A 27,140-nucleotide genomic window follows, 5' to 3' on the forward strand; every position below is an offset into this window, starting at 1 on the left:
AATAAGCAGGGTGACAATATACATCCTTGATGTATTCCTTTCCCAATTTGGAACCAGTCCATTGTTCCATGCCTGACTCTAATTGTTTCTTCTTGACCTGCATACAGATTTCTCAGGAGCCAGATAAGGTGGTCTGGTATTCCCATCTCCTGAAGAATTTTCTATTGCAACAGTGATCCACACAGTCAAAGGCTCTAGCATTGTCAATAAGCAGATGATTTTCTGGAACTCTCTTGCTGTTTCTATGATCCAGGGAATGCTGGCAATTTGATCTGTGGTTCCTCTGCCTTTTCTAAATCCAGTTTGAACATCTGGAAGTTCTTGGTTTACATTCTGCTAAAGCCTAGCTTGGAGAATGTTGAGCATTATTTGCTAGTGGGTGAGATGTGTGCAATTGTGTGGTAGTTTGAGCATTCTTTGGCATTGCCTTTCTTTGAAATTGGAATGAAAACTGACCTTTTCCAGTCCTGTGGCCACTGCTGAGTTTTCCAGATTTGCTGGCATATTGAGTGCAGCACTTTCACAGCATCATCTTTCAGGATTTGAAATAACTCAACTGGAATTCCATCTCCTCCTCTAGCTTTGTTTTTAGTGATGCTTCTTAAGACTCACTTGACTTTGTACTTTGGATCTCTGGCTCTGGGTGAGTCATCACACTATAGTGGTTATCTGCATCATTAAGATATTTTTGTAGTGTTCTTCTGTGTATTCTTGCCACCTCTTCTTAATATCTTCAGCTTCTGTTAGGTCCATACTGTTTCTGTCCTTTTTATACCCATCTTTGCATGACATGTTTGCTTAGTATCTCTGATTTTCTTGAGGAGATCTCAAGTTTTTCCCATTCTATTTTTTCCCTCTATTTCTTTGCATTGATCACTTAGGAAGGCTTTCTTATCTCTCCTTGCTATTCTTTGGAACTCTGCATTCAAATGGGTATAACCTTTCTTTTCTCCTTTGCATTTTGCTTCTGTTCTTTACTCAGTTATTTGTAAGGTCTCCTCAGACAACCATTTTGCCTTTTTGCCTTTCTTCTTCTTGGAGATAGTTATGATAACCAGCTCCTGTACAATGTTATGAACCTCTGTCTATAGTTTTTCAGGCACTCTATCAGATCTAATCCCTTGACTCTATTTGTCACTTCCACTGTACAATCGTAAAGGATTTGATTTAGGTCATACCTGAATGGCGGTGGTTTTCCTTATTTTCTTCAATTAATTTTGAATTTTCCAATAAGCAGTTAATGATCTGAGCCACAGTTAGCTCTCAGTCTTGTTTTTGTTCACTTCACAGATCTTCTCCATCTTTGGCTGCAAAGAATATAATCAATCTGACTTCCTTATTGACCATCTGATGATGACCATGTGCGACGTCATCTCTCGTGTTGTGGGAAGAGGGTATTTGCTATAACAAGTGTGTTCTCTTGGCAAAACACTGTTAGCCCTTACCCTGCTTCATTTTGTACTCCAAAGCCAAACTTGCCTGTTACTCCAGGTATCTCTTGACTTTCTACTCTTGAATTTCAGTGCCCTATGATGAAAAAGACATCTCTTTTTGGTGTTAGTTCTAGAAGGTCTTGTAGGTCTTCATAAAGCCATTCAACATCAGCATCTTTGGCATTAGTTGTTGGGCATAGACTTGGATTACTGTGATATTGAATGGTTTGCCTTGGAAAGGAACAGAGATCATTCTTTTGTTTCTGAGATTTGGCTCAAGTTTTGCATTTTCGACTCTTGTTGACTATGATGGCTACTCCATTTCTTCTAAGGGATTCTTTCTCACAGTAGTAGATATAATGGTCATCCTAATTAAATTCGCCCATTCTGGTCCATTTTAGTTCACTGATTCCTAAAAGATCGATGTTCACTCTTGTCATCTTCTGTTTGATCACTTTCAATGTACTTTGATTCATGGATCTAACATTTTCAGATTCCTATGCAATATTGTTCTTTATAGCATCGGATTTTGCTTCTATCACCAGTCACATCCACAACTGAGTGTTGTTTTGGCTTTGGCTCAGCCTCTTTATTGTTTCTGGAGCTATTTCTCCACTCTTCTCCAGTAGCATATTAGGCACCTACCTATCTGGGTAGTTCATCTTTCAGTGCCATATCTTTTCACCTTTTCATACTATTCATGGGGTTCTCAAGGCAAGAATACTGAAGTGATTTGCCATTCCCTTCTCTAGTGGACCACGTTTTGTCAGAACTCTCCACCATGACCTGTCTGTCTTGGGTGGCTCTACATGCCACTGCTCATACATTCATTGAGTTAGACAAGGCTGTGATCCAAGTGATCGGTTTGGTTAGTTTTTTGTAATTGTGTTTTCCATTCTGCATGGGAAGAAAGGTTTAGGAAAGGTTTATAGAAAAGACATTAAACAAATGCTTCTGAAAATTCTAACATCATTGTGAGAAGAGAGAGAAACAGCTCCTGTGGGCTTTAACAAATAGCATTAGTGATTTGGGGAAGGAAGAGGACCACAGTTTCCTTTCTCCCATGTATAGACCACAACTGATGGGCATGTTGCTGTATTAGCTGTGTACAGGTTGGTTTTCCATGGATAAGCCCTTACTTATGGGTATTAAAAATATTTTTGGAAGAGTATTCCAAGCTTCTTCAATGAGTGATCTCAACTACTATTTAGAACACTATCTTATTCATGGAAACATTGAAATTTAATGGGTGAGATAGCTGCTTTGCTTGTTTTTGTTCTTATTTTAGATTGTTGTAAGGAATAACTCTGATGATTCTTCTAAAAACACATCTTACAAAACAATTTGTGCAAGAGAACATGTTAGAAAATGTTTAGTTATTAATGAATAAGAATTACTTTGTTATCTTCAGAGTGGCACCATCAAAGATCCAGACATTGTATTTTTCAATGAAGTTACCATGGAAGAAACAAAATATATATCTAGAAGAGGAACTTTTAAACTTTGTTATATTTATATATTAACTTTGTGTTATATATACTGTTATCTTTCTGGCACCCATTTATTGAATGTTGGGTACCTACATGTGCATACAAGAGTGTTAACTAGTTTTGTGAAAACTACAAAGGAATCTGAAGACATTTCACCATTCTAGAAATAAACTGTCTTCTTGCAAAGATTTGGATTTTAAGAAATACTTTGCAATTTTCAAAGTTGTTTTTCCTCCCCCAAATCTCCATTTGAACTTCATAACAGCAGCAGCAGGAGAACTGGCTTGGTAGATATTATAGTCATACAATCAGAGAATTCTAGGCTTAAAAATGTTGTAAAGGTCATTTAATCCAAACCTTTTATTATATTTTTATACCATTTTTTTATTTCAAAATTGCACCAGACTACAAAATGATGCATAAATGAAATTCATATATACCTTTTGTCTAGCTTTCACAAATATTATATTACCACCGTGTAATTTCAAAACTGGGAAATGAAGTGTGATATGATACTGTCAACTGATTTATAGACCTTATTTAAATTTTGCCAATTGATCCACTAATGTTCTTTTCTTTTCTAGGATCCAATCCAAGATCACATGTTTTGTCTCCTTGTCTTTTACATCTTCTTAAACTGGGGGCAGTTCTTCAGTTTCTTTGCCTTTCCTGATACTAGTATTTTTTTAACTGTACCGGCTTCTTATTTTGTAGAGTGTTCCTCATTTGCCACCCATTCATTTTCAAGTTTAAGCAACCAAGCATGACACTTCCCTGAGATCTCAAAGAAGTTAGTGACAGAGCACAAATAAAAGACTGCTAACTGCATGGAGAATTCATCCTAAGGTTTGACAAAGTGTTTGTCTCCTAGAAGAGTGATGGCTGATACAAGTAAATTGGTGAATTTATGTAACAGTTATATAATAGATGTATATAATCCATATCTCTAATAGATTACTGGTTTCCTATGGAGTCTTGGGTTTGATGCTAACCCCCTGGGTCTACAATAGTATGCAGAAATCAAAACGGTCCCAAGTCCACAGTTTGAGCTCCTTTTTGAGTCCCCCCAGGGCTTTGTAGCATTTTGGAGGACATGGAAGTGTATGCCTATATAAACACATAAAACATGGTTAGTAGCAAAGTACTCTTTCACATAGGACTATGCAAAAATAAGGTTTTAGACACAGTGAGTGGTATAGAAGGTGAGGGAAAGGGAACAAAGCATGGCAAGTTATGCAGAAACCCCTAAATACACATAGTATTGCTATCATTGGAGAGACAGAGGGACAGATAGGTAGGTAAGTAGGTAGATCCATAGACAGGAAGAACTAATATATCTGTATTTATCTGTATCTATAGGTATATCTGAGGCTTCCCTGGTAGCTCAGCTGGTAAAGAATCCTCCTGCAATGCAGGAGGCTCCGGTTCCATTCCTGGGTCAGGAAGTTCCCCTGAAGCAGGGTATATATCTAGGGCTTCCCAGGTGGTGCTAGTGGTAAAGAACCCGCCTGCCAATGCAGGACAAGTAAGAGGAGTTCAACCCCTGGGTCGGGAAGATCCCCTGGAGGAGGGCATGGGCCACCCACTCCACTATTCATGCCTAGAGAATCCCATGGAGAGATGACCCTGGCAGGCAATGGTCCATAGGGTCGCAGAGTTGGACGCGACTGAAGCAACTAAGCTCGCATGCACTCATAGGCATATCTAAGACAGATCAATCTATTGATCTATCACAAACATACAACACACCCCATGTCCTGTAGTACCCTTCTGGCATCTCTCCTAGACCAAGACACATTGCCTGTGCTGCGGTTTAGATCAAATGCCCCTTTAGAGAGTCAAAGGAGCAAAAATAGGAACCTCTCAATTCCTCTCTTTCCAAAGACAATGGTGAGAGTCCTGGCGGTAGAGGACGTCTGGGATCCCAGCAAAGAGAACAGAGGAGAATAAAGCGAGAAACAGCGAAGGGGGGAGAGGGGCGGTGGAGAGAGGATACACTCGCAACGGATGCACTCACAGCCCGGACCCCGCCCTTCCTGGCCCCACGCGAGAGCTCTGCGGGCGGCCGCGCCCCGGTGGTATCGCGAGACTCCGGCCCTCGTGGCGGCGCCTCGCTCCTCGCCGGCCGCCACCTACCCTCGACGCCTCGGCCCGCCCCCACAGCGGCCCAACTTGTCTGGAGTTGAGGTCCTGAGCGTCTACCCCCCAGCAACCGGCCAGTGGAGAGCCTCGCGCCGCCGCCTCGCCTCTGGGATCCCCCGCTCCGCTCCTCTCCGCTCCCGCGACGCGAAAAGTTGGCGAGGAGGCGGCTCCTCAGCCCAGTTAAGCGCGCTCCTAGCCGGTGCGGGGCTCTCGGTCATCTGCGCCCCGGGCGCCTGAGGCGGCGTCTCTGCTGGGTCCTGTGGTACCAGAATTACTTCCGCGGGATCCTCTCACCGGTCGCTGCGAGTACGGGCTCCTGGCCCCGCCTCCCCGTCCCAGAGCGGTGCAAGGGGAGCAGGAGCAGATGGAGCAGGGGTAGAATCGCCGGGGAATTTGGGCAGCGGGAGCGGAGACTCCAGAGCGAGCGTGAGAAGAAGCCACAGGCTGCCCGGGTGGAGGAGCGAGGCTGACAGCGCGGTGGCGGCGCCAGGCACCCTGCCGCACAGAGGCGGCTCCGCTGTCCAGGCCGCCAGCCGGGTGAGTAGAGAAGTGGTGCGGGGCGGATCACCGAGTGAAGGGGAGGTGGGCGTTAAAGCCGGCTGCAGGGGCAGGCGGAGAAGCCCGTAGGAACCTTCTGATCTGGGAAGTGTGCAACATGGAGCCTCTGGCCCCTTGCAGAGAAGTACATCCCTCCCTCAGGGACTTCCATCTCTTTCTCCAGGCACCCGTCCTGAGGGGAAATGCCAAGTTAGCATGTGAATCCTACTTCCTGTCACAGTGATCAATGGAGTTGAAGACCAGGCAAAGAGTGGGATATTATTAAGTATTTAGTATCACTGGGGTCATAGGGTTGGTTAACTTTTAGGGCAGTCTGATGTTTCCCTGAAGTGATTCCCCCTTTACTTGCTCCAAGCTTACTGATGTCTCTAGTAAGTTTAAAGTGGATGAGAACTGCGATGGGCAGTCATTGCCTTTTAGTGTTATTCTTATGACAGGGGATGCAAGTTACAGAGAGCCTGTATTACATTCTAAAGGCCCCGTGTGCGTGTGCGTGTGTGTGTGTGTGTGTGTATGCATGTGTAGAGCTGGAGCTTTGCAATTTGTGAATTATTGTTTGTTGTCCAGTGTGATATAGTCCTGGAAACATCAGTACCCGCTGTGATAACAACCCTTGATCTCCCCCATTGCCTGACCTGCCATAGTGAAGAGCACACACGGGGAAATGTTGACCTTTCCTTATGAGGTGAAATAGATTGATAGATTGTAGGAGACGGGCACGTAGGGACAGAGGGTGTGTGGTGGGCTCTGCTGAACACAAAGAGGTCAGTAAGCTTGAAAGTTAGTGATTTGGGGCCATGCCAGGAGAGGTTTTAGAGCTGGGATTAATAAATCTGCAGCTCTTCAATTTGTCTTCAATCTCTTCAATTTAACAGTGAACCGGGAAATTCTTGTTGGCAGAAATAGTAAAACAAGCAGCTTTTCTGGTAATGATTAGAGACCAATTAAAAAGTGTGTGAAAGTTCTCTAGGCCACCAGAAAGAAATTTGAAAAATTACAACCAAGAATAGACAAAATAAATGCATATATAGTTAAGAGGGGATTCAAGCAGGAGATTGAGAGTTTGCTCTGAAATAATAGATTATCCAGCCCAGCTACTTCTACCATGTGTCCATATGTGATAGAATTTCCAGAAACCTCCCCAGAGACATGGCATAGACTTATACTCATTGTTAGCTTTGAAATAAAAGTTTGAACATTTTAAAATAAATACCTGCTAATTAGGAATTCTGTTGGTACATAGGTATAGACAGTATTGATGCAAATCATGATATTAGCACTCAGTATTCACAGCACTGTCCCAAGCGCATTTATTTGCTCTAATGTCTAGCATTAAGGACACAGTTTCTGGTTTGTAGGTTGCTCATGTACAAGTTTGCCAAAATAATTGCAACAGAGGTTCTCTTCATCAGTCGCCTGGAGATCTTTGCCCTCAACCCCTTCTTTAATAATCGCAATTTTAACATTATTATCATTAAAATTATTCATCCCATTTAAATTTGAATTTTTAAAACTTCTGCACTTCTTCAGTTAGTTGATTCAGAATAAGAGAGTAAAAAACACATCTCTGGCAAACCAGATGCTTGTTCATTTAAGAAATGACTGAAATATATTGTCAGGTTGTGTGTGTGTGTGTGTGTGTGTGTGTGTGTGTTGCATGCATGTCTATATGTTTATGCTTACTAGCCATATAATGACATTGTGGGTGAAATCATGGATGGGTGACATATAGTAGTCCACTAAGGGTACTTATTGTAGTAAGTAATAGGGGTGGTGACTATTAATGTTGAAGCACCCATAATTTTCTAATTAGTGAGCTTTTTCTCTTGTCTGAAGTCTTCATTTTCTTAACGCCAACTCCTTACACATATACCCCCCCACACATATACACACACACACACATCCCTTTTTTAGTATGTGTGTATATGTCCTCAATAACAGAGCTAATCAATTTCATCTAGCCAAATTTATCTGAGCATGATGGAGACAGTAACATTTAATGTTATTATTTTTGTAAATTGGAATATGGGAAATCAAAGGAAACTTCTTGGATGGAGGTGACTTGACATGAAAAGCAAGAATGGAGATTTGAGTTCTGGTTCTGTTTATCACACACGTTTGGCAACTCTAAATAATAATTTGTTGAGTTTGAATTTCTTCATCTGTAAGTGAGGTCAGTGCCAATCAGGATTAGTTGACAGAATCATGTATCTTGATACAGGTGAAAGGGGCATTGTTACTGTAAAGTCATATACACGTGTGTGTCACTGCCATTCCTAACACATTATTCTTTCAGATCATTAAAAGGAACTGTCCATCAACTCTAAATAGGAAGAGAAAGTCAAATTCAAAATTTGTCACTTACACTTCCTCCCTCAGAAAGAGGTGGGATGCAGGCACCACACATCTTTTGGACCTGACTGATCTTTAACTAAATGCCAAGGCTAAGATAGACTAACGATTATAATAACACCTGAATTAAAGATATTGACTTACGGTAATTATAGGCTGCCCATTATAACTTGGCTAGAATTCTGAGTGACTTCTTCACCTCCCTCCTTATTCTTCCTGTCTCCTTCCTGTGCTTTTTGCTGATGCTCTTGGGGGAGCCTTTGGTAGATATAGTTTTTGCTGTGTACTCAGTGAGACTTTTCTCTATTCTTTGAGTGTGATATATGTGTGTCAGAGTAATTCCCCAAATTTGAGAATCATTTTTTAAATCCAGGCACTGATATTAACATCCTTGTCATACAGGACAGCTTTTCTTGATGGAAGTCTTTGCATGATCTGAACCAAATGAAGGAATCCTGTGGCTCCAAGATTGCTAAGTGCAAATAGTTAATCAGGGGCAAGAACATGTTGCTTCTGTGCAACTTAGTTTGTACATGATCTAATTTTTATGATGATATCTGCTGCCTTGTGGTGTGTGTGTGTGTATGTTGTTTTTTCTTCCACTGAGTTCCAAAAAGCTAACCAGCATTAGCTCATTAATCCTTGTGAAATTCTAATTAAGTAGTAGTAAACATTAATATCTCTTTCTCATGTGTTATGCTAAATATGATTCAAATACTTTGATTTCTCACCCTCCTGTCTCTTTCTTACTATCAGTGTCCCTCAAAAACAGTCATCTGCAGTATGCTATTTAACTTACATTATTACGATGGTGTTAATGCTGCATGTATCAAATGCTGCATGACTGTCTGATTGTTTGACATTCATGTCTTCTTCTTCAGATGTTTTTAGACCTGAAATGTATCCACACAACCTTGGTAATTAAGCTGAGTCATTTTTTCTTTGGGGTTTTTTCTTTGGTAAAATGCCTTATTGTCATCATTAATTTTCATACTAGTTTTGTGATAGTCAAATTCTCACTCCCATTGCACAAATCAGCAAACAGGTTCAGAAAGGATAAGTGACTTGGCTAAGGTGTTACAGGGTTATGGAACAGAGCATACCTGTTTGAATCTGATTCCAAAATCTATTCCTGTCTTACAAATTTTAACCTACAGTAAAACTTGGAAATAAGAACCTTTTAAGATTATAAAATTATTCATCTTGAGTTGATTTCAGAGAAGATTAAGAAGTGGTAAATCCTGGTTATGGGAGCTCTCTATCTTTGAGAAAAAGAAATGTTGTTAACATGTGCTGGCACATTTCATTCTTTAGCTCCAATAAAGACTGCATTGCTTGCCAACTTTCATTTTCATCCTTAGAGGATCTTAAAATGAACACTTGGATGATTTATTGAGCATAAGGTCATTGGCAAATTTTGGTATCTGGTCTTGTTTAATACATTTTTGAGTTAACAGGATCTAGTTTTATTTTACATTGACTTTGAAAACTGGGTTTGGTGATTATTTCTGTAAGATCTTTTCGCCTGACCTTTTTAATTTTAATAGAGGTGACTGTCTTTAGCAAACTTATATTTTTACTTTTCCTATCAGGTCCTGATGAAGAATGCAAATGTAATGTGGCCTGGAAGGCAAGATGCTACTGAATAAAACAAAGCATATGTGGAGGTAGATGGACTTTGGTTTTAATCTCAGATCTCCTTACTAGCTATCTCTACAGTAGGGAGATTGTCCGCCTTATGCTTTTTGAGGACAGAGTGTTGATTGTTTCTTTTACATTTCACTCAGGTCTGACACAATGTTTTAGTGTCTTCAACTTGAGAGTGTTGAACATTTTGTACTTGTGAGTCAAGTTCTTGGGAAATAAAGATGGCACATTGTTCTATGCCCTTGACTTGAGAGTGAGCAAATCTTACATTTCACGTGATTAGGTGTGTCTCTGCTGTTTTTATACATATGTGTTTATAAAAATTCAACAGATTTGAATGCCACTATTTAAATCAGGCACTGGTATTTGAAGTAAGATATAAAGGTGTAGTAGTTTGTTTTACATTATCTTTGTGTTGGTAAATATGAAATCTCTAGCTACAAAATGCATAATTTAAGAGTATAAATTAAAATGCCTTTTTGAAATTTGCTAGTACCATCTAGATTAAATTTTGTTAATTTAATTAAACTAAATATTGACTCTGGGAATGATTCACATTTTTAGAGTTATGAGTAGAATAGAACTGGGCACAAAATACATGGCCTGTCTTCTATATCCATGGTGTTAATAATTACTAACATTCAAGGAGTAAAATCTATGTGCCAGTGACAAGCTAACAACCTACATACATTATCTTATCAACTTTTATTTCTACAGATGTTTGCTGAGCACCTAGTATGTTCCAGACACTGACTAGGAGGTGTATGTGAACTGGTACCAAAAGTTATGAACATTTGTGTAAGGCAGTAGAAGATGCATGCCATCTGATGACAAAACTGCTCGAGAAGTAAAGGTGAGATGGAACCCTCTGGCTGGGATGGATATGAGGGCTTGGGGCAAGGGTGATGCTTGCATTGGGCCATGAATAGTACTGAGAACTTTAAAAGGGGAGTTTTGAGATCACAATCCATACATGGTAGGCAAAAGAACTGCAATAGCTAATGTGGAGAGGAAAGAGATTAAAATTTAATCTGTGACATCACTTTTGAATAATTATAGATATGATAAGTAAAGTGAAAGTCACTCAGTTGTGTCTGACTCTTTTGTGACCCCATGGACTATACAGAATTCTCCGGGCCAGAATACTGGAGTGGGTAGCCTTTCCCTTCTCCAGGGGATCTTCCCAACCCAGGGATCGAACCCAGGGCGGATTCTTTACCAGCTGAGCCGCAAGGGAAGCACAAGAATACTGGAGTGGGTAGCCTATCCCTTCTCCAGCAGGTCTTCCCGACCTAGGAATCAAACCAGGGTCTCCTGCATTGCAGGCAGATTCTTTACCAACTGAGCTATCAGAGAAGCCCTAATTATAGATGTAAGGCATGCCAAATGAGAAACTGAAAATCTTATGCCAAGAAAAAGAAAAAATATGTCGTCCCTTAGAAATTTGATTGCCCTTATTTACACATTTAAATCTCACCTTGGATGTTGTTGCTTTTTTTTATTATGACATTTCTCAAATGCAGTTTTCAAAAAATAAAAGACTGTCATTTATTTAGTAAACTGTATCAGAGACATCCTCAGCCAGGCTGCCCAAACTGCCACTTTATGTCTTTACATTTGTATACAGGTGTGACCTACCTTTATGTGAATCTTAATTATTTTCCTACACCTCTAGAAAGTATGCAGACTGCATCTTTGTCTCCACTGGGGAAATTTGTCAAACAGTGTCTGTGCAGTAGCCAAAGATGATGGCCTGAACGAAGTGTGGCCAATGTGAGGAGGACCCAGACTCCTCAGAATGTAATGGTTACTGGAGAGGGCAGGCTTGAGTCTGCAGGTCAGATAGAGGCAATAGTTAAAAGCTTGGCAAGAAACAAAGGTGAAATCCTACCATGTAAGATGTATACTGAAAGAATAGAGCTTATTCTAAAATGTAGGTAGGAATAAAAGGACCTGATGCTCTGGTGTGAACTTTTACATGTGCATAAATGGTCTTGTGTCTCTCTTTCTGCTGAGATCTGCTGAATGTTTTTATAGTACTACCTTAGATCAGTAATGTACCTTTGCACTGTTCAAAATGACTCACTTTTGAAGAATTTTGTCCCATCACTTCAGTTTTATTTTCATTATAGTCTTAAGAGATTAGAAGGACAGATATCTTTATATCTGCATTTTGTGGGAGATGAAATAGGAACTTTGCCCTGTGATTTACACTTCAGTTATTGGAGGAAGAGGGGCTAAAATGTTGGACACAGCATTCCACTGATCCCCTCAACTTGCTCAGGCTTTTTTTTTTTTTTTTTTGCCACAGGTTGGAGACAGAATTTTTGTTTTGGCTGCAGCCAGCACTATCTGTCAGGGACCTCAGGGGTTGGAGAGAAGCATGGAGATTGGGCACCGAGATCCTGGGTTTGAGAAGAACCTATACAAATTACATATGCTGGGCTTTAGATCAGTTTTCCTGGTCCAGGTTGATTTGTGGGTCATTATAAGCCTTTAAAAAGTGTCCATGCCCATCATTGACAAGATTTACTGCAAGTGAGGTGCCATTGCCTGTTGATATAAGTGTTAAGTGCCCTCCATTGTAAATGAGTCATCAATTCCTTCTTTTACCCTGGTGACTAATCAAGGCTGGGGTTTGGGGACAAGGCAGAGAGGGTTTGCGGAACACTGTGCTATCTACATGATAACAGAAGCTGAATTTTAGCAACAATGATATAAATTGCCACACCTTTTGAGCAGTTCTCTGTAATAACATTGCAGAATATCACTGTGTTATTTAATTGAAACCTCACAATAATCCTGTGAAGTTGGTGTTGCCTTTGTTCTAACCCTGTGAAAACTGAGGCTCAGAGGAGTTAAGAAACCTGCCATAAGTTACTTATAGATTGACAGATCAGGGATTTAAGTTTTGTTCTGACTTTGACTCGAAAGCTCTTTCTGCTGGATCACACCACCTCATAGATGGGTTTATTTGGGGGTTGCTTAGAGAATTTATAAGTCAGTTTAGCATGATGATAGGGAGACCCCTTGGCATGAGAGGAAAAATCTTAAGTGTACTCCTTTCCAAGTCACCATGTTCTCAGATTGCTGGCCTGTTTTATTCCTTTCATGACCTCCATTTATCCCTGTGAATAATTCATGTAACATCACTAATGTGTTTTGTCTCTAGCTTGTTATCCAGGAAGAGGTACAGAAGCTGCCATTTGCTTTCTCCTTGCTGGCTGTTGACCCTAAAGAAGTAGCACAGACACCATGGACACTCACCTTAAGATAATGCTACCGAGTTCAGTTATCAGGTAATTGGTGGATCATACTTTGCCCAGACTCAAAGGTTTGAGGGTTCTGGTCACCTTCCCTAACTCAGATGACAGAGGATGTGGGAACCCAAACTCATGGTCCATCTAATCCAGGGCTTGCCTGTTTAGATAAAGTAAAACATCTTTCTCTGGTTTAGTTCTTTACTTTCCACCACTTTCAGTTAGAATTATGAAAAGGGCATTTGTCACCCTGGCTTGGAAACACTGTCTCTAATCTCCACCTGACCTATCTCCTGAATTTTGCCCAGTGGAGGGAGGGATTTTGAACTGGACAGCCATGGGCTCGCTTACTGACAACAAAACTACCTTCAGGTATGATCCTCAGGTTCCTGCATTTAAGTGACCATCCTTTACCCTTTGAATTTGTCTTTGTAACATTCTTGGTAAACAGTTAACCATATATGTGTGCGTGCGTGTGTGCTATGTCACTTTAGTCGTGTCTGACTCTTTGTGACCCTATAGACTGTAGCCCACCAGGCTCCTCTGTCCATGGGGATTCTCCAGGCTAGAATACTGGACTGAGTTGCCATGCCCATATCTTCCCGACCCAGGGATTGAACCTGAGTCTCTAATGTCTCCTGTATTGGCAGGCAGGTTCTTTACCACTGGCACCATCTGGGAAGCCCTGACCATGTATATGTAGGTATATTTATGAATTTCCTATATTTTCAAAATTATTTATATTGTTTTTCTTAGGGAGCAGCATACCATCTTGAGTCTTACTGCTTTATAGTAAATCTTACTTTCATATAATAAACTTATACTTTCATATAAGCTTTATTGGAACAAAGCCGCATTCATTCATTTTTACATATCATCTGTTTTTGTGATCTGTGATACAACAGCAGAGTTAAGTAGTTGTAACAGAGACCATATGTCCTGCAGCACCTAAAATATTTTCTGTCTGGACCCTTACAAGAAAAGTTTGCTGCCCACTGGTCTAGATCATGGGAGGAAATTTTTAAACATTCCTTTTATTTTTGTCTGTACTATTTTGAATTTTTGCCACATGTAAGTATTGCTTTTGTAGTAAAGCTATTAGAACATCTTAAGTGATTGTGCTACATGCTAAGATGTAGCCTTTTCCCTTGAGGTTGCACATACTAGTGAGAATAGACATTTGCACAAACAGAAAAATCATGATTTAGAGTTTTAAATGCATACTAAGTATAACAAGAATTTTTAAAAGTTCTATGAGTATACGAATGGATAGAGAGTCAGCTCATCCTCCTGGAAGAGGGAAGAAGTGATTTTACAAGAAATTGAGGAGCTGGCCTTTATTTATATAGGATTAGGAATTTGCCAAGCCAGGGATGTTTGGGAGGAGGAGAGGCAATCTATACTCATTTTCCTGTCTTTCTTACGAGAATTAGGTCCACCTTTGTGTTTCTTAGTACATGTAACAATATATGATGTCACTCTTCCTTTCTAGTCTCCTCCGTCTCTGTGCCATTTGGGACTCTGACTAACAGTCTTGAAATATCATGTTTGATTTCCTTTTTCCTTTTATGCATCATGTCTCAGACATGTCAGAGACATGATGACTAAACCAAAGAATCTGAGCTCCCAAAAGATTAAGACTTGCCTTAAATCTTAAACATTGCTCTCTCATCTCTTCAGAGTAGAATTCCACTAGCATAGTTGTGACAGTTTCCCCTTCATATTTGTTGTGTTAACTTCTTCTTTACCAGATAGAAATGGGTGATGCTGTCATTTTCTTCGGCATGTGGCCTGAATCAGTGTGGTTGTCGAGGTGATTATGGCAAGTCAGTAGTCATTTTCTGTTAGTGCAGTATTGTTTCCCTAGGTAATGTGGTATGTGAGAGAGGGAATGATATCACCATATCCACAGTTAACTTAGTATATACATGTAAATGTGAGGGATTGGGTACCTAAATTAGTTTAATGCATAGCTCATGGTTTTCATGTTAACAGCTTTCTCGGAGCTGCTCCCAAAGAATAAAGTTAACTCATGTTAGACTTTAATTTTTTTTCCAAAGCCTCCTATCCATTTTTCTTCCTACTATGGGTATTTTAATTTTTTTAAGGTAACTGTACATTAGAAGGGCTTCCTTGTAGCTCAGCTGGTAAAGAATCTGCCTGCAATGTGGGAGACCTGTGTTCGATCCATGGGTTGGGAAGATCTCCTGGAGAAAGGAATTGCTACCCACTCCAGTATTCTTGTCTAGAGAATTCCACAAAAAGAGGAGCCTGGCCGGCCACAGTCCATGGGATCACAAAGAGTCAGACGTGACTGAGTGGCTTTCACTTTCACCAGACATTAAAAAGTGCCAAATCATGACTGCACTGCTTATAGCATTTTCACAAATGAACACACACATGCAAACACACACAGACACACACATACACACACACCCCACATGTGAGTGTAGCCAGCACTCCTGTCATTACAGCGCTTCAGAGTTCCCATCCCACTGATACCCTTCCTGGTCAGGTTCCTCCCCTAGGATAACCTGTGATGTGACTTCAAATAGCATAGGTTGGTTTCAGTTGGTTTTATACTTCACAGTGTTTATATAAATGGAATCCAATTCTGTGTCCTTTTTATATCTGGCTATTTAGTTCAGTGTTATGTTTTTTAATTTCTTCCAAATTGTATTTATATGTGAATGATTTGAGCTATATAATTTGAGATTTATTCTGATATGTGTCTTTTAGTGAACATACAGACGTATCTCCAGTTCTCAGGGTAGTTGTGTTCAGCTTTGGTAGATATGCTACATATTTTTCTAAAGTCATTATATCAATTTATACTCTCATCAGCAGTGAATGAGTGTTTTGATTACTGCACATATACTACCACTTGATATTTTCTACCTTATTCATTTTATCTATTCTTTAATTATGAAATATTGTCATATACTAGTTTTGTTAAGTATTTCCCAGTTTACTACTAGAATCCATTATTCATTTAGCTATTTTCTTTGAATTAGGTATTATTTTTTGAAGTATAGTTGACATACAATATTATGCTACTTTCAGGGGTACTACAGAGTGATTTGACATTTACATAGATTATAAAATGATCACCATGACAAGTCTAGTAACCGTGTGTCCTCATACAAAGTTATTATAGTATTATTGATGATATTTCTGATGCTGTGTGTCAATTATATCACTGTAGCTTATTTATTTCCTAGCTTGAGGTTTGTACCTCTTAATCCCTTCCTTTGTTTCTCCTCCCTTCTGGTAACACTCCATTTGTTCTCTGTATCTTAGTTTGCTTTCATTTTGTTTGTTTGTATGTTTATTCAAATCTTTTGACTTTTATTCTGTTATTTTACCTGTCTTTCTCTTACTGATGTTTGGAAGTTTGGGGGGTTTGTTGTATTTGTGATGTATCTACTTGGGCTGCAAAATGTGTCATATATACATACATATATTCCTACTATGTTATTTACATTTTCACTATCTTAGTGCCTTCTTGTATTGTACAAAAGTTTTTAATTGCAGTCTATTCCTATATAATTATTACTGTTCAGAACTTTTGAGTTAAGGAAACCAGCCTACATCAGAGTCATCAAAACATTTTCCTATAAATTTTCTTATTAAATATTTATTAGACAGTACCATTCACAGCTTGATTTGTGACTCATCTTGATTTTTGTATATGATATGTAATAGTGAAGGTACACGCATACATGATTTTTCACTATGGCTATCCATTTGACATGGGATTATTCACTAGCAAGATTATTCTTTTTCCACTGGTTTGCATAGTGAACTTTGTTACAAATTTGTGGACTGTAAATTTGTCAGGTGTCTTTCTGGACTCCATTCAGATCCATTTGTTAGTTTTCCTTGTATTAATATTATATTATTTTAATATATGGCTTCATCGTCTTCACATGTTTCGCGGTCTTCTGTTGTATGCCATTGTATGCCAGCTAGCATAGAAAAGAATCACAGAGAATACAAATAATACTGTTTTCCAAAAGAGAATTTATCTTTTCGTCTTTTAGGATCATAGGGTTGGAAGTTGACCACCTCAGTTTATGAGAGATTGATCTAGGTTTTATCTGAATTTCAGCTTTGGCAAAAGTCAGCATTTTTTGGTTGTCCCTTGCTACCATGATGTGATTCTCTATAACTTTTTATTGAGGTGTTGGTGTTTCTAGTGTCTTCAGCTTTGGAAAAGAGCTAGAAATGCATTTCTCATCATGGATGTTCAACTTAGCTTTGTACTACTCTCCTCCCCCTTTTAGGAGGGTGTGGAAAATTGTGATGGTTTGGTGTCCACTATTGACCTTGTCACTCAAGCAGTGAAAAATAACTGTGAAAAATAACTGTTAGCTAAGGAACTGTGGTTTTCTGCCAACCATCCAGGCTGGTCCTCAGACTCTAGCTCTGCCTAATATTAGGACATTGTGAAATATGATTTAGATTCTCCTTATCAATTCACCCTTCTTTGTAGGGCTTTAATCAGTTCTTTGTACTGGGTCCTTGCCTACCCCTCCTCCGGATGGGTTTTGTTTTCTAAGCACCGTGAGATGGCAGGATTGACTCTTTGTGTTCTTGTACATCCTCAGAATTCAGCAAATATGTTGTGAAGCAAACTGGACATATAAATCTCTTAGAATGGAGGCAAGGAGAACAGTTAGAAGGACAATCTAGGCAAGAAGTTATAGTGATCAGAATTAGCAGATTACTTATAAAGATGGGTGGGTATAGAAAGATTGGATACAATTTTTAGGCTATACAGCCAGTAACTGTGGGGGATCTAGGAAGGCTGGTGGGAAGAGAGAGAGTCAAATTTATCTATCCTCCGATGGACGGAGGAGCCTGGTAGGCTGCAGTCCATGGGGTCACTAAGGTTCGGACATGACTGAGCGACTTCACTTTCACTTTTCACTTTCATGCATTGGAGAAGGAAATGGCAACCCACTCCAGTGTTCTTGCCTGGAGAATCCCCGGGACTGAGGAGCCTGGTGGGCTGCCATCTATGGGGTCACACAGAGTCAGACACGACTGAAGCGACTTAGCAGCAGCAGCAAAGCACCTCATTATAGTAAAGTCAGGATTACCCTGTTTATGAGCTCAATTTAAATAATTGTTAAAGGCTAAGACATTTAGAGAAAATTTTAAAAGCGTGCTATTAAGATCAAAGTGGCTGAGATTCAAGTTTAAATGGTTTAAGCTGTTGTGTTGTTTCAAGAACTCTCTTCCATTTGGGAAGTTAATCTGAGATGTAAAGTGGAGAGACCTGGGTTAAGGGTCAGAAGACTTGCTTCACATTCCTTCTTTGCTACAAACTGGCTGAACTGCTCTGAGACCTCAAGTATGGCACTTACACTCCATTAATAAGGAGATAAAAATGCCATTTCACAAGTCAGCTATGATGGAGTGAGGGTCTGACTCACTGTACATGTCCAGGGAAATTTTGGTTCAATTATATATGTTGATATTTAAGAGAGTTTATTCAGAAAATTTCTATGAGCCAGGAAGTTTCATAAGACACTCATGGTCATGCTTTGTGAGCAATGGGCCAGGATATATTTTTAGGATCAGACCTGATCCAGAAGATTGGAGTTTTAGTTCAGATTTGTCCTGCATTTATTGTGAAATCTGGGCGCAAGTCTCATAACCTTCCTTAAGCATTCAGTTTCTGCACCTGATCTATAAGAATAATACCTCAAACAGGTTAGTGCCCTTTCTCTGCATATTTCTTATCTGTAAAGTAGGCACCGTGATATTAGCCGCTTCAGAAGATCTTCACAAGGCTAGCATGATTCAACACATGAAAATGTTCTAGCAGAGTGCTTCTTTCATGGTATGTACTCAATAAACATTCATTGGAATGATTTTCCCGTCTTCCTAGAACTCACTTGAGTAAAATTGCCAGTCATAGAAATCGGAATGCTGAGTACCATGTTAATGCCTTGACAATTTTCTGGAAAGAAGAAATAAAAACCTGTCTAATGCTCCCAGTTTTATTTTACTGGCATTTTCTCTCCTTCTCTCTCTCTCTCTCTATTTTTTTTTCCCTTGGGATGATATCTCTTTGTGGCAGAGCAGCAACACCAACAGCAACTACAATCAGGGGCCAAAGGCCAGAAACCATGGATAAGAAAGACCATTCCTCCTGCCCAGTCCTCTTCTGTGCTGCTGGGTTTTCTCTGACAGGAATGCATGTATTTCTTCAGGAGCCCCATAACCAAGAGCACAACAGTTTTCTTGGAACCAGAGGCAGAAGGCTCCGGCTCCCTTGTGGCTCATATTCTCACTCAGCACCCAAGCATGTCTTTATTTGGTGAAGTTCACAGCCTTTCCCTTCCTGCCTCAGCAGCTACTGTTCCAGCCTCAGACCCAGTCACGACAAGTGTAGCTGCTATGTGGATGATGTCTCAGGCAATTCAGAGAGCCTTTCATAGAACATAACTGAATTTGACTGTGACTTCAGCTACGACTCTCTCTTTCTCCTAGAAAACTATTGTGTTGGATGAAGCAAGAAGGTGCAAGCTGTAATACTGTCATGAAGGCCAAAGGTTGAGGAAGAAGTTGCCATTTCTCCTTCCTGTTTACCACTCAAGGATCTATCTCCTGAATCCTTTTTAGAGTTATTGGTATCCTGGCTTTATACAAATACAGTACATATACTGGTGCTCACAGCATTGGTTTAAAGTTAGTGGTTCTACTACCCTCTAGCTGTATGACTTGGGCATTCAGTTCTCTCTGAGCCTCAACTTTCTCATCTTTATGATGGGAGTAGTCATGTCTCTCTGCTTGCCTGGTCAAATAAAATCTCAGCTTCATATATCTGATACCTTAGAGTCTCCTACCTGGGTAGGAAGCTTGCATGTTACTTAACACAGCTTTTACTGCTGAAGATGACCATTCCTTCATCAGCCTCCTGGACAATTGATCCTCTAGTGTCAGACTGAGCTCTGAAGGGTTGGGAAGCTACCCTCCTCAGGAGCTCAGATAGTAAGTTTTTCTTTGTGCTGATCTGAAACCTGAACCCTCCAGTAACTTTTGCCTGCTGGTTTCTGTGTCATCTCTGGATAACAGGACATTTAACCTCAAAGTCTTCTGTAAACTGAAGACTACTGTAAAAAGTTCCATTATTTTTTAAGCTGGATATCAAGTCATCTTTTCAGCTCCTTTGCCTGCTGTGCCCTTGGGGTTCTGATCTGGATTGACTGCATGGAACAGAACATGGTGCGAGGTGTTCCTGAACATTCTCAAGGGTCCTTGTAGCATCAGTAATAAAACATTCCCTGATGACCCTAGAAGCAAGTCTGATTATTACTCATGGTAACTGTCCCCACCCATAGCGAGTCTGCTCAAATCCTAGAGCCATGATTGGCAAACCGTTTCTTAACATGCTTTAAATTATTTTTAACAGGGAAGTAATTTCCCCCTCATTGCGTTGCCATTTCCTTCTCCAGGAGATCTTCCCTACCCAGGGATCAAACCCAGGTCTCCTGTATTGCATGTGGATTCTTTACTGATGAGCTACCAGGGAAGCCATGTTTTATTCTAAAAAATAATAAAGATGCATTAAATTTAATAATAGAAACGACTTAGAAAAAAAAATCTAAAGAATACTATGGAACTTATGTGTAGCCCATTTACTTTAAAAAAAAATAAAATATTTTTATACCTTACACCTTAGTCATGTTTCCACATAAATTATTGTATATTTATGTGTAATCAGTGAAATTATGTAATGTGGTTATGTGCCTATACATTTTGTTCTCTTATTGATCATTGTTTGTGTCTTCCCATGTCATTATCAGTTAAGTATCATCATAATGGTTGCATCATAATACTGAGTGAATATATACTATAATTCACTTAATGAACCCTCTATAGTAATCCCTGATTTGTAGCCAGTTTCCAGGAGCTGCAGAGCTATTCTCTTTGAGAAATGGAATAAGGGAGAAGGCAGTTCCTTTGAATTCTCACAGAAGGATTTTATTTTCCAAATGCTGGGGTAATCCCATTGCTCTGCTCTTCTTTTCCTGTGGGCAGAGTTAACAGGACATGGAGATCAGATCAGGACTTGGAGATCAGCTGGAAAGCTAAAAAAGCAGATTGATTTATGCATATGTATTTACGACTGAGCAACTGAGCATATTAGTGAATGTGTATCCTCACTTCACAAATTCAAGTTTAAAATGTTATACTGATGATTTATGTGATGAACACGATGTTTGGTTTTGTTTTATTTACTGATACAAATGCCGCCCCCCCCCCCCCGAAGGGCTTGAACTGCCTCTTTCTGCGATCAAGGATTTTCCCTTGATTAAGGAAATCAAAGAAATCCAAGGATCAGAGAATTACTCTCCTTCATTGTTAGGATTTAATGCATATAAATCCAGAGCTAGAATCAAAGTATCACAGATTTGTCTTCTGTTAACATAATTTGGGACTCTCTTGTTTGTTAGAGCATAGCTCTGGCAGAAGGAAGGCTCCGCTCTCGTATCATCACATCAGTCATCTGGGGTCATTGTTTAAGGGGCGATACCCTGACTTCTCTGCAGACTTGCAGAACCAGCCACCAAGATAGGGGTACAGGAGTCTTCTTGTTTACAAACTTCCCAAGTGAATTTTGTCAGGTAAATTTAAGAAATGGATTGTGACCTATGCACAGAAAAAGGTATCTAGGCCATCAATTTAGCCTGAAAGAGAATTGCTCTGCCTCCACAACTGTATTTCTAACAAGTCATAACATCTAAGATATTGAGCTTTACTTTGGATTTCATCTGTGATTGTCAAAATCACACTATGGGAAAGAAGTAGTTTCATAAACTTGTAGTGAGGGTGATGAAAGGTTTGTTTTTTTTTTTTTCAATTAAAACATCATTTCTGAAAGAGGCAGCCCACATCTTCCCAAAGGCACTGCCACTGATAGAGAACCAGCCACATCCCTTCATCTCAGGCCAATCCCACCCTTGTGGAATGGATAAAAACAATGTGTTATCACCTATGGGGACCGGCTGATTTGATGCAGTAGCATATGGTTGACTGTTGAAACAAAAATAAAACCAAACAGAAACTTCTGGTTATTTAGCCCTGTTAGAATTCTCAAAACTTATTACAAAAGGCTAAGCTGTGCCATTTCTCCAGCCCAGAGAAGCATTAACCTTATTGGGTCTGGTTGCTAGGGTGCTTCCAACATGCTGCTCAGAGTTTTATGATGTCACAGGTTTCTGATTGTGCAACTGAGAAACTGCAAGTTGTGTATCACATGTGCTTATTAGGAAGGGTGAAAAGTTGAACTACCAAGATGATGTCCTGTTGCTTGTAGTAAGGGTGCTAATATCTGGTGGTCAGGTCCTCATAGTGGTGGGCTGCAGTGAACAGGTTTGAAAGTTCTATGTTCTTCCCCTTCCTGTGGCATAATTTCAACAGTCAGGGAAACTGGGTCTTGAAACTTCTAACTTGGGTCCTAACTCAGGAAAAGGAGTTTATAGGAAGCAGTAGTGTGCCAGTCTCTTCTACTTGTCACGTTAAAAAAAAAGTATTGAGTATCCTGAGTCTGAGAGTTCTGGGCTGCTTGAAAATAAGAATAGCTTCTCATTTCTTTGTTGGGCCATCTGCAGAGAGCACTCATGCTTCCTGTTCTCAAGTATTGTGAGGCTGTTGGACTTTTTAGGCAGGAGATGTCAGTTTTTGCTCTGTGTCAGCAGAGGAGAAGCCACAGTAAACTGGGAGCATCCCTCCGTTGAACTTTTGCCTCCTACAGAAATGCAGATGACCTCAGGGTGATTTATCCATTGTATATGTTTCCTGGAACATCAAAGAAATGAGAAAGAAGCTTCTTAAGTGTGTGCTGAGCTCTCCTGTGGAGAAGGAAAGAGGCGAGAATGGCCCCTATGAGTTATCTCTTAACTATGCTGAATCCACGAAAGCCTTTACAGAGCAGCTGGTCTCTCCCTGGGCAGGGTGCCAGTCAAGCCCAGAGGGTTATAGGTCTCAAAGACCTTTTAGGTAAAGGGTGTATGTAGATGCTGAAAACATCGCAGGCTCATTGCTCTAGAGCAGGGCCTGAAGGAACAGGTACATGTTCTAAGTAGGAGCAGAACCATGGGTACAAGCAATGTGGGCCCAGCTGGCAGACTGAAGGGGCCCACAGAGGAGGACATGAGTCAGAGGGACAAACATTTCAGAGGCAGAACCAAGTAGGTAATCCTAAATCTCATAAAAAGCCAATGACTGTCAGATGTAAAAAAGATAGGTCAAGAGCAGGGCGAGGCCCAGAAAAAGAGGTCTCTTTCAAACTGAGTAGCCACTTGTTCCATCCCAGGAGCTTTTGTTTACTTCATCGAGTGGGGGCATGGTTTGGAGTTTAGGGCACTTTGGGCCTTATTTGTGGTATTAAATAAAAGCATTCATGAGGGATTAAGGAAACACAGCTTGGGTTTCCCCTCCTGGAAGCTCCGCAGATGGTGGCAGAGCAAAGACTGCTGTCTCCCTCGAGTCTCTTCATGTTTGTGACCACAGTGCTCCAGTGTCCCTCACACGTAGGTGTCTTTCAGAAAAGTTCTGCTCAGTGGATACTAGATCTGTTCCCTCAGCCACTCTGAGAAGTGCTCATAAAGGAATGTGAAGAACTACAGCAACAGGAAGCTCTCAACAAGGACCAGACACAGCTCCACAGAGCATTGACATGTTTCTACATTTTCAAAACCATGCTTAAAGGGGAAGAAGGTTAACATCAATCCTGCCATCCTCTTGTTTTCCTTACCTTCCTTACTCCTGAACTTTTTGGGGGAGTTTCATACTCTGAAAATGGCATATAATAACAACTAAAATACTTAATTTCATATTTTTCTGCAAATATTTTTCTTTTGTGATTGTTCAGTATGTTCCAAGCATAAGATGACTCCACCAACTGAATGTTCGTTCACTCAGGGCTAACATTTCAGTGGGTACATCCCCTTGGAAGCCACGTAACTCTGGCCAGTGGTGGTAAAACAGCCAGTGCACCCATGTAACGGTGACTACTCTTTGATGGTCTGGACTTTATGACACCATTCATCTAATCAATAAACACAATAGAACAGGTGTACTCCCTGTCGGTGTCTTTCTGCCACAGTGCTGACTCCACCATTGTCAGATAAACTAGTTTTCTTGCAGACTGTGCATGTTGGAGAATTTGTTATCAGTGGGGTCTTTCTGGAGAAGTTTTGTGGACAGAACACATCTCCCCAGCTTGTCATAAGTTCTGGAGAGAACTTCAGTATTACTTCCTCAATCTTCCTGGCTTAACTGACCATAAACTTTTTTTTTCCTTTCTTATAGCACCTTTTTTGTTGCTGATTAGAAAGGCAATACATACTAGATATAATAAATATTAAGCAACATAAACTATAAAAATCTAGAGTGGCTATCACCCATTATTCAGCTGACATTTGTGGATAATCACTATTAACTAGTATATATTTTTTTAGTCATTTTTTGATGCTTTCATGGATGTAGAGAATGATTGTATATCTATTTATCAAATAATGTTTCAATACACAAACATGCACACAGAGTTCAGTTCATGCAATGCAGATTATAGAATTGGCCTCTTTTTCACTGGCAATAGAATTGAGTCATTTTTTCCTTATCAATCCATGCAGATATATATCATTTTTTTAGTAATTGATTTTAAGTTTCTGGTTTAGAGTGATAGAAAAATTGAGCAGGAAGAACAGAGAATACCCAGAACAGAGAATAACCATTCTACTCATGTGCACAGCATCCCCCTCATTCATCATCCCACTACATATTGGTACATTTGTTACATGAACAAACATTAACACATCATTATCAACTATAGTTTACATTAGGAATTATTTCTTGTGTTGTGCATTCTGTGGGTTTTGATAAATGTATGATGACATATTCTATTATAGCATTAATGTTAATATAGCATTAATATTAATATAATATTAATATTCTCATTATTATAGCATTATAAGCTATTATACAGAATAATTTATGTGCCTTGAAGAGCCTTTGTGCTCCACCTCGTCATCCCCTCTTATAAACTCCTGACAACCACTGACCTTTTTATTGTCTTCATAATTTTACTCTTTTCATAATGTCATGTAGTTGGAACCATACAGTACATGGTCTTTCCAGTTGACATGTATCGCTTTGTGATACACATCTATGGCTCCTCCATGTCTTAATGTGACTTTATAGTTGATTTATTTTTCTATGCCAAGTAATATTCCATTGTATGGATGTACCACGGTTTATTTGTCCATTCACCTACTGAAGGATATCTCCCTTGCTTCCATATTTTGGAAATCGTGTAAGGCTGCTCTAAACATCTGTGTGTAGGTTTTTGTGTGAATCTAATTTTTCAGCTCAGTTTGTTAAATACTAAGGAATGTGAGAGTTGAACTACATAATAAGGATACATACAATGTTGTGAAGTATGCCAAACTTTCTTCAGGAATTTTATAGCTTTGTGTTTTACGTTTAGTTCTGTGATTCATTTTGAGTTAATTTTTATGAAAGGTGTAAGCTCTGTGTCATGTGGATTTCTAGTTGTTCCAGTCTCACTTGTTAGGAGGCTCCTGTATCCGCTGACTTGTCTTTGCTCCTTTGTCAAAGATTGGTTGACACTATGTATGTGCATCTAGTTCTGGACTCTGGTTTTTCCCATTGATCTGTTTATTTAAACTCTTGCCAATACCACACTGCCTTGATTATAGCAACTTTGCAGTAATCTTAAAGTCAAGAAGTGTCAGTCCTCTTAACTTTTTTCTTTTCCTTCTATATTATGTCAGTTATTCCAGTCTCTTGCCTCCCCACATAAACTTTAGGATCAATGCACTGATATCTACAAAATAACTTACTGAGGTTTTGACTGAAATTATACTGAATCTATAGATTAAAACAGGAAGAACCAACCTCTTAACACTATTGAGTCCTTCTATTCATGAATATGGATTATCTTTCTAGTTTTCCTTTGAGTTCTTTCAACATAGTCTTTTAATTTTCCTTATATAACTCTTAAACATTTTTTGTTTGGTTTATCCATCAGGTTTCTTTTTTTCTTTCTTTCTTTTTTTTTTTTTTGGATGCTAATGCTAATGTTACCTTATCCTCTTTAATGGCTGCAAGGGTCTATTCTATGGATGTGATTAAGAACCCTCATTAATTCTTAAGTGTATCTTTAATTTGGCTGACTTTAAAAAGTGAACAAACAAAAGCACCCAGGTGGTGCTAGTGGTAAAGAATCCTCCAGCCAATGCAGGAAGTGCAAGAGGCGTGGGTTTAATCCGTGGGTCAGGAAGATTCCCCTGGAGGAGGAAATGGCAACCCTCTCCAGTATTCTTGCCTGGAAAATTCCAGGGGCAGAGGAACCTGGTGGTCTGTACAGTCCATGGGGCTGCAAAGAGTTGGACACAATTGAGTGTGTGTGTGTGCACACGTGCACACACACACACACACACACATACACAGTTTATTCACCACCCACCACCAAATCAAAGATGGTAATATATTACTTGGTCAAGCTGAAGATCCAGAAAGTAAAGGAAACCAGTCTATATTTATCACTCAGGGTGACAGTTGTCAAATATACCAGCATAAATAGCAGCAAACTAGATTGCATGAATTGGATAAGCCCACTCTAAAATAAATACCTAAAACAACTTAGTCTGATAGATAGGTGTGTGTGTGTGTTTCTAAGAACCATTGATTCAAAATAGCATAGTGGAACCTTAACATTCTTCTAGTTCTCAGTTATATATGTAACCAAGCCAGGGAAACATAAAATGATGTTTCACAATAGAAGTCTAAATTTTGACTGATTACAGACCATTTCTGGATACCTTTGATTTATACTTGCTCACATCTCTAATGTACTTTGTAAGATTAGGCTTCAAAGGAGGGTTTTCCTTGAACATTTAGAAAGAGTTTTAATTTATTGTTTGTCTGGTGTATCGTTTAAAAGCTTGGAAACCTCCTCTTCAGGATTTAGGCAGTTGTCTCCGTGATATCCCAAAGCCTCTTCCATTCCACCTGCTCAGGAAATGTAAGCCCTGGTTGTAGCTGATTTGGAGTTTAAATGGACTGTAACTCAAGTGTGATGGCAACTCTGCTGTTTGTTCAGCAGGCTGTTTAGCCTGTCATTTCCCAAACCAGGCCACAGAGCAAAGTTTTATTTAATTGTTCAAGCAAAAAATAAAAATATCCAGGTACTCTGCTGTGTGAAGCTTTTTTCT

The 27,140-nt window shown here is 39.7% G+C and overlaps 1 protein-coding gene across 12 annotated transcripts in view; it reads left to right on the forward strand.

The window, feature by feature from the left end:
• The first annotated feature begins 1,628 nt into the window (after positions 1-1,628).
• The window catches only part of LOC145539473 (uncharacterized), a 131,106-nt gene continuing 105,594 nt past the window's right edge, over positions 1,629-27,140 (forward strand). For 9 of the 12 annotated variants that reach the window (XM_081573547.1, XM_081573553.1, XM_081573551.1 and 6 more), the window contains exons 1-4: positions 1,629-5,602; positions 9,568-9,642; positions 10,340-10,475; positions 12,795-12,921. In XM_081573547.1, coding sequence (XP_081429673.1) covers positions 4,931-5,302 — 372 coding nt within the window. In that variant the 5' untranslated portion in view covers positions 1,629-4,930 and the 3' untranslated portion in view covers positions 5,303-5,602; positions 9,568-9,642; positions 10,340-10,475; positions 12,795-12,921. Of the gene's footprint in view, positions 5,603-9,567; positions 9,643-10,339; positions 10,476-12,794; positions 12,922-18,973; positions 20,193-27,140 lie in introns of those variants that run through there. The other 3 variants (XM_081573546.1, XM_081573542.1, XM_081573541.1) reach the window with 3 other exon arrangements.

The sequence above is a fragment of the Giraffa tippelskirchi genome, chromosome 2 (genome assembly GCF_054371585.1).
Source record: "Giraffa tippelskirchi isolate mGirTip1 chromosome 2, T2T-mGirTip1v1.2.pri, whole genome shotgun sequence".
NCBI classification, from domain to species: Eukaryota; Metazoa; Chordata; class Mammalia; order Artiodactyla; family Giraffidae; genus Giraffa; species Giraffa tippelskirchi.